Source organism: Haliotis cracherodii, unplaced genomic scaffold (genome assembly GCF_022045235.1).
Source record: "Haliotis cracherodii isolate W230 unplaced genomic scaffold, xgHalCrac1.p SCAF_12, whole genome shotgun sequence".
Classification (NCBI taxonomy): Eukaryota; Metazoa; Mollusca; class Gastropoda; order Lepetellida; family Haliotidae; genus Haliotis; species Haliotis cracherodii.
This window is the reverse complement of record NW_027266267.1, coordinates 8,970,001-8,978,921: the sequence shown is the minus strand read 5'-3', so window position 1 is coordinate 8,978,921 and position 8,921 is coordinate 8,970,001. Positions and strand designations below refer to the sequence as shown.

At 41.0% G+C, this 8,921-nt stretch overlaps 1 protein-coding gene across 1 annotated transcript in view; it reads left to right on the top strand.

The window, feature by feature from the left end:
* Positions 1-837: 837 nt before the first annotated feature.
* Positions 838-8,921, top strand: part of LOC139456971 (synaptogenesis protein syg-2-like) — an 11,706-nt gene continuing 3,622 nt past the window's right edge. Inside the window, exons 1-7 of the mRNA XM_071238435.1 lie at positions 838-904; positions 2,705-3,028; positions 3,766-4,041; positions 6,147-6,428; positions 7,250-7,543; positions 8,077-8,367; positions 8,813-8,921. The exon at positions 8,813-8,921 is cut by the window's right edge and continues 179 nt beyond it. Coding sequence (XP_071094536.1) covers positions 838-904; positions 2,705-3,028; positions 3,766-4,041; positions 6,147-6,428; positions 7,250-7,543; positions 8,077-8,367; positions 8,813-8,921 — 1,643 coding nt within the window. The remainder of the gene's footprint in view (positions 905-2,704; positions 3,029-3,765; positions 4,042-6,146; positions 6,429-7,249; positions 7,544-8,076; positions 8,368-8,812) is intronic.

Sequence of the window (8,921 nt, the reverse complement as noted above, 5' to 3'; positions counted from 1 at the left end):
TGCTAATTGTTGTACTGTCCTTCGGCGACAGGTTTATATATATAATATAAATGTTTACCTTGTTCAAGTCACGATATGGCTGAAATAGTGCCGATGTGACTTTAAATATTAACTCACTCACTCACTCACTCACTCACTCACTGTGTGATGGTAATAGTCACTAATTAAGTATTTGCTGTATAGTTGGGGGTGGCCCAGTCGTCTAAGGCGCCGCGATTCGCTGTGCAGAGTTGCGTCCCTTGGGAACGCCAGAAATCTATGCTTGTGCGTTCGAATCCCGGTTCGCACGGATTATGTTTCTAGGTTTGTCAGCACCATACCCGTGCACGTGGGTTTCACCGAAGTGGTAAACGTCTGAGACCTGCATCACTTCGGGCTTTCCTCCCACATTAAGCAGACACGCCGTGATATAACTGGAATACTGTTAAAAGCGGCGTTAAACCCAAGTCACTCACTCACTTACTCTTGGTGAGGGTACACAAACACACATCCAGACATACACCCACATAGAGTACAGACATACACATCATTTGTAGTATTCTTGAAAATTAAGCATATTAAGCAGTGTTAAACTTATATCTTATTTTGGCACATTACATAGAGATCATGAATCTATCAATGATATATCTCTGTTATCATTGGGGTCAGCCTCCATATATCCTACATGGAGTAATCTGACGTGAAGATATCCCCACATATCTTGAAACATTTTATAAGATATTAATGTAAAAAGAGAGAGTGTGTAAGGTTTTGACGCTTTTAAGAACTCAGATGAGACGCCATCTTGTCCTTGAGAAATATAATTAGCAAATTTATCCATGCGAACCATAGAAAGATATGGAGAAGTATGTACGTCAAGAAGAGATGTTTCCCAAACTAACAATCAGTCAAGGTTTACCACAGAGTAAGTATTCTTATCACGATATGCTGCACGTGATTTCCAGACTTTACGCACTAATCCTGCACGAGACATAAGGTGCATCTCGAGTCATCGATCTATGACGTCACATGTGATGCGTTCATGAGCATTGGTTCACACAACATACCAGTGTGGTCGGTTATGCATCGAACCAATCGATATCTGTTGAATAGGAGCAAGTCTTCATATATTAACCAAGATGTTTGGTATCCGCGTTTCTTTTGACTTTGAGTATACTTCCTGATCACTAACATCTATATTTAGTGAAGCTGTGAGCAGATCTGGTTTGCTTGTACATATGACTAGGGTTTGCTCGCATCACAAACAACATTACTCAGATCAAGATTCACCAAATAGCAATAAAAACAAACCTTTTAATTGATGATAGAGTTAAGTGGGCTGACGATGACTTTGGTCGTATTGACGTCCGTCCGCAGGTTTGTGATATGCGGTAGGGCTTAAAACGTCGAGTTTTTGTGACACCCGGTAAGAAGGACATCATGTGTGTCTCCGCCCACAGCATTGCAGATGCGCTCTACTTGTTTATGTCGGAAGGACATCATGTGTGTCTCCGCCCACAGCATTACAGATGCGCTATACTTGTTTATGTCGGAAGGACATCATGTGTGTCTCCGCCCACAGCATTGCAGATGCGCTCTACTTGTTTATGTCGGAAGGACATCATGTGTGTCTCCGCCCACAGCATTGCAGATGCGCTCTACTTGTTTATGTCGGAAGGACATCATGTGTGTCTCCGCCCACAGCATTGCGGATGCACTCTTCTTGTTTATGTCGGAAGGACATCATGTGTGTGTCCGCCCACAGCATTGCGGATGCGCTCTACTTGTTTTGGTCGGAAATAATAAAAGAAACGCCTCTGCTTACACTAATCTTTGCGAGAGCAGTTTTGATTTCACAAACTAAGTACATGAATGAGGTGACCTCGACAATATATTTAGGTGAGGTCAGCGGTGTACTGAAGATCGGCTATGTCATGGCATGCAGGCCTATTGTTGGGGAATGACCACAGAGACACACGCTGTAGAAAGGTTTCACTTCGGTGGAACTAAAGAGCAGTGGAAAAGTGTTGAAAAACCCTAATCTTAATCAAAATCTGGAATTCGAAACAACGTTCATCGGATACAGGGTAATTTGTCGTGTCTCACACCAATGTCCTCTGTGGGGCGGTCGGGTAGCCTAGTGATTAAAGCATTCCTCGTCACGCCGGAGACCTGGGTTCGATCCCGACATGGGTACAGTGTGAAGCCCAGTTCTTGTGTCCCCCGCCGTGATATTACTGGAATATAGCTAACAGCGGCGTAAAACCATACTCACTCACTTGCTCACCCTATGTCCTCTATAATGTAATGGCGGCTGTCAGCGTGATGCTCTGTGATAAGAATTCGTTACTGCAATATTCATCAGTATGATGACGTCATTATGCAGGACATTTCCTCTTGTCAGTATTTGGCTCCCTGTTACATCCCAGCAAACATGGTGGAATACAGCTTTAGTTACCTGACAACCAACTGAAATAATTTATTTAAAATGCTTGTTTGACACACCTTGACTTATCACGGATATAAGAGGAGACCTTCGCGACATCTTCGTACTGATAGACAGTAACTGTACACTCCAATTAATAGTATTCGATCGATACCACTTGCATATTCGACGAACAACATCATACTTAAAAATATCTCTATTTGATAAAATGGTACATCTGTTTTGACAGAGAACGTAAAACGTTGCATGTTTTCAGTGTATCATTCCTGTCTTTTCTAGGTGGATCTCTCATCTTTAAGGGCTCTGGAGAGTATTCCGTCCTGGGGAGAGAGTTCAGGTTTACCTGCGAGGTTGTCAATGCCAGTGTCACGGGGTTAATTACATTCACTAGACGTGATAACCTTTCATTTCATTCTGTCTGCCGTGTAGCAGTAGACACGGGGCAACAGATAACGAGGAATAACAGCTTCCTATGTTCAGATGAAGACGGACAACGACACACGTACACATTGACCATCAGGGATGTTTCTCGGGATGACTCTACTGATTGGCTGTGCCAGGGAGGAGGGATGAGTAGCAACACGGTTACTTTGGATGTGCGATGTAAGTATGGCAAATACAGGTATAACAGGTATAACACTGAGTCATCCCCTGTTACAACAGAGCCCCAGTAACTTTGCTGTTTGTTTGTTTTTTGTTTGATGTTTAACACTCAGCAATATGACGGAGGTCTGTAAATAATCGAGTCTGGACCAGACAATCAACCACGTCACCGAGCATGACCAACCGAGCCATCAAGAGGTATGAAAGCTCAACGTAAAGATCATAGCGTGTGTACATGTAGCAGTGTACTTCATGCTGACATGGATGAGTCATATCTAATCATTCCCTCTACCATACTAGTCTACCCGTGAAGATCCGGGGTAGAATAGGTCTTCATCAACCGATGCTTGCCGTAAAAGGTGACAATGCTTGTCGTAAGAGGCGTGTAACGGGATCGGGTGGTCAGGCTCGCTGACTTGGTTGATGCATGTTAACAGATCCCAATTGCGTAGATCGATGCTCATGATGTCAATCACTGGATTGTCTTATCCAGATTCAATTATTTATAGACCGCCGTTATATAGCTGAAATATGGCTGAGTGCGGCGTAAAATAACGAACCAGCCAACCAGTCTTCAATTAGGTTCACATGGAGGATCTATCATTTGGCTGCAGAGGACAGACCGCGTTGAACCGAAATTCTCACGGCTTCACTCACATGTACGCCTGGAGTTATTAAATAACTTCCGGTTTATGTATAACGCCTCCTGATTTATATAGAATGAAGCATTATTGCAGATTCACCAACAGTTGCGATACACACCATAAAGCCATGTTCTGGACTAACCTTCCTGGTCGACGAATCCAATGTGTCCCTCAGCTGCACTGTCAAGGGAGGTAACCCTGCACCCACCACCTTCACTTGGTACCACGGAGATGTCGTGTTGAAGAGAGGGGCCGATCAAATCTACACCATCGACCGTGTGACGAGATCCAGTCAGGGGCACTACAGATGTACGGCAGATAATGGCATATCGCCTCCGGGACAGGCTAATGTGGCAGTCACCGTCCATTGTAAGTACTGGATGTTGATTCAGTATCTAATATAAGCAGATAAATGTACGCCCTCCTTTGTTCAATAGAACTATCACTGAAGAGTTAACTTTGACATGATTGATATACAGTTCCTTCATTCATTTTTGAGAGTGGAATGTCGGTGATTCGATCCTACGACCACGTCATACCAAAAAGACGTTAAAAGATGGTACTTGTTGTTACCGTGCCTCGCGGTCGGCATTATGTGAATAACATAAGGCCTGGTCGGTTCAGAGTCAGTATACCGTGTCTGGGTGGGGTGTCAATGTTAAACTGCAGCATGGCAGAAGCACACACACAAGCGGGCACACTCACACAGGCGCCCCCCCCCCCCCCCCCCCCCCCCCCCCCACACACACACATATACACACACAGGCACACACACAGGCATACACACAAAAACACACACATACACACACAGGCACACACATGCATGCATGCACGTCGCCATTTCGCCTCACCTCATTCATTTGTCTGGGACATCTTTTGTAATAACACTGAAGTCATATTGTAATAACACTGAAGTCATATTGTAATAACACTAAAGCTATATTGTAATCACACTGAAGTCATATTGAAGTCATATTGTAATAACACTGAAGTCATATTGTTATAACACTGAAGCTATATTGTAATAACACTGAAGTCATATTGAAGCCATGTTGTTAATATACTGAAGCCATCTTGAAATAATACTGAAGTCATATTTAAGCCATATTGTAATAACACTGAAGTCATATTGAAGCCATATTGGTATAATACTGAAGTCATTTGAAACCGCATTGTAATCACACTGAAGTCATATTCAAGCCATATTGTGATAACACTGAAGTCATATTGAAGCCATATTGTAATAACACTGAAGTCATATTGAAGCCATATTGTAATCAATCTGAAGCTATATTGTAATCACATTGAAGCCATATTGGTTTGTTTATTGTGTAATGCCGCACTCAGCAATATTCTAGCTATATGACGGCTGCCTGTAAATAATCGCGTCTGGACCAGACAATCCAGTGATTAATATCATGAGCATCAATCCACGCAATTGGCATTGATGACATGCATCAACCAAGTCAACGAGCCTGACCTACCTATTCCGTTAGTCGCCTTTTTGGACAAGCGTAGTCACGTTTTACTGCAAGCATGGGTTGCTGAAGACCTATTCTACCCCGGAATCTTCACGGGTCTGAAGACATTATGTAATAACACTGAAGCTATATTGTAATCACACTGAAGTCATACTGTAATAACACTGGAACTATATTGTAATCACACTAAAGCCATACTGAAGCCATATTGTAATAACACTTAAGTCGTATTGTTATACCACTGAAGTCATATTGTAATAACACTGAAGCCGTATTGTCATCACACTGAAGTCATATTGAAGCCACATTGTAATAACACTGAAGTCATATAGTAATAACACTGAAGCTATATTGTTATAACGCTGAAGTCATATTGTAATAACGCTGAAGTCATATTGTAATAACACTGAAGCTATATTGTAATAACACTGAAGTCATATTGTAATAACACTGAAGCTATATTGTTATAATGCTGAAGTCATATTGTAATAACACTGGAGACGTATTGTTACAACGCTGAAGTCATATTGTAATAACACTGAAGCTATATTGTTATAACGCTGAAGTGATATAGTAATAACACTGAAGCTATATTGTTATAATGCTGAAGTCATATTGTAATAACACTGAAGCTATATTGTTATAATGCTGAAGTCATATTGTAATAACACTGAAGCTATATTGTTATAACACTGACGTCACTGTAGAATAACATGCATCATCTTCTGAACATAACACGAGGAATCAGTGGTACTCATCTCAGCACACACCACTTTATTGTGAGTGAGTGAGTATGGTTTTACGCCGCTTTTAGCAATATTCCAGCAATATCACGGCGGGGGACAGTAGAAATGGGCTTCACACATTGTACCCATGTCGGGAATCGAACCCGGGTCTTCGGCGTGACGAGCGAACGCTTTAACCACACCGCCCCTTTATTGTAGGACTGCGACCAGTGTGACAAATATTCTACATCTCAATTCCACATTTTAGATCCACCTATCGTGCACATGGACGGCACCAGGAGAGTGGTCAACGAGTCTGATGATTTGACCATCCACTGTGCAGCAGAAGCAAACCCGGAAGTGACGTCAATAGTTTGGACAAAGATAGGTGTAGGCGCTTTCATCTCTGCCAATGGGACTCTTCATATAAAGAACATACGTAAGACTGATGGAGGGGTCTACGTCTTCACAGCCACCAACACAGTCACACCGTGCAGGGGAAAACCACAGGAGAAGCGCTCATCTTTGGCTCTGAGCCTGGAGGTGCAATGTAAGTTACAATTATTGTAAGATATTAATGTTTTTAAGCAATTGTTAAGTACACTCATTGCAACAAGGTTTAAAGCACCCCCCCATCCACCCCCTACAAACACCCTCCCCCCCCCCCCCCCCCCCCCCACACACACACTGCTATATAAGAGCAATAATCGTGGACGCAACGTTAAACCCCCTTTCACCCAACCTCATGAAAATGGGGAGTACACCTATTAAATAATGTCACTGTGTCTGAGGTATTCTTTTTTAAGTATTCTGACCAGTTTGGCATATAAGGCTGCACAATAACTATATAGGTATGATATATTAAGATATGACATAATTATTCTATTGTATTGTTTAAAATATACAAAATTCTTTCAGCAGACATTTCTTATGTTCATGGAAACATACTAGTATGATTATATTACTCATGTATTAATATATTATAACAACAACAACAACAATAATAATAATAATAACAACAACAACAACAACAATAATAATGAAAATAATAATAATAATAATAATAATAATAATAGTAGAAACGTCACACGAGATATGTTTATATCAATGATAACTTGTTCATTGGTGAAATTATTAATAATCATATTGTGGTGTTTAAGATGCTCCTCGCATAGAACATTTTAGTGTCACGTTAGGGAGCAGAACCAGGAACGTAAGGGAACACGACAACGTGACAATGTAGTGTGAAGCCAGAAGTAAAACTGATTCTTTATAACTATTAGAAAATATAACTCCATTATAAATGAGAGTTGAGATAAGTGTATAGTAATAACAACCTGGTTCATTAATGAAATTATTGTGGTGTTTAAGATGCTCCTCGTATAGAATACTTTGGTGTCACGTCTGGAGACAGAACCGTGACTGTGGCGGAACACGATAACGTGACACTGCAGTGTAACATCAGCAGTAATCCGGCTTCTACCATAGAGATCAGGAACAAGATCTCCAGCATAGAAAGAAGGAAGTTCAGCAACTATAACTCAGTGCAAACAATGAAAGCGATGCTACTGGATGTGTCCTGTCAGGAAGGGGGAGAATACACCTGCTCGGCCGGGAACTTGATCGGAAAAGCTGCCCCACAGACTGTGTTATTACAAGTCACTTGTAAGTAATATTTTTTTCAAAATAAGTTTCTTAATATTGCTGTTCATGTATAGCAGAATAGGTCTTCAACAACCCATCCTTGCCGTGAAAGGCGACAATGCTTGTCGTAAGAGGCGACTAACGCGATTGGGTGGTCAGACTCACTGACTTGGTTGATGCATGTCATCTTGTCCCAATTACGTGGATCGATGTTTATGATCAATGTCAATCACTGGATTGTCTGGTCCAGACTCGATTATTTACAGACCTCCGTCATATAGCTGGAATATTGCTGAGTGCGGCGTTTAACAACAAACAAACAAACAAACATTCAGTTTCTTTCTTTGAAACTTTGGGGTACCAATCACACATGTTTCAAGATTCACATTGAACAATATATTTGCTAAAATTATGATTTAAATGTTTTATTATCATCATTATCTTTTTTCGGCTTTAAATAAAGTGAAAATCAAAATGAATGGCACTTTTAGATCAGGTTGTCTGCCATATTTCTTGTTTGATTTATGTCATGTCGGCATCCATTGTTTATTCAGGTGCCCCAAGGCGATATTCATCTTCATCTGACAATCTGTTGTTTGCTTCAAATCTGCACGAAAACGCAACACTTAGTTTGACTGTCATAGCCTTCCCACAGCCAACCTTCAGGTGGGAGAAAAAGCCAAACTCGAGACCAATCAGCACCACTGAAGTCAGCACTGAGGGCGTCCTTGTGACAGGAAGTGTCACCATTTTGGATGTCAAAGAAGAGGACTTTTTGAACTACACTGTCAACGTGGAGAACACAGAAGGCCGATTGGAAGTGAAGATAGCTCTGGTTTCTAAATGTTAGTTAGTTTTTTTAATAAAACATACTTCTTGAAAGGCAGGATAAATGTATACAAATGAATGGAGTAATTCATCAGTACATATTTTTGTTTCGAAAACAGTTTTTAGAAAAAGATATTGTGCAGTTGTTTAGTAATGTTAGTTTGAGTTAGGTGAAAATACAATATTGTCAGATATCGCGTCATCATGCAGGTACAAATTCATCCAATGGGACATTACATAGCAAGTAGGTCACAATTGACTGTGATATTTTCAATAATCAACCAAACCAAGTTGTGATGTAGTTGGTAAACGCATTGTCTACTTATGCAAGTGACTGTCATCATATTGCGAAGAAGAATTTAACAGAGTCAGTTTTTCTTTTCTGTACAAGTGCATATGCTGGCTACACTGTTTCTACCATAACGTAAAGCAATGTATCTAATATATCCGCATTGTTTTCAGCCAAGCCAAACATACCAAGCAGCCTGAAAGCGACGAGCACCTGCCCACGTTCGATAACACTGCAGTGGGAGAAAGCTTTCAATGGTGGCGCCACACAGAGTTTCAACAT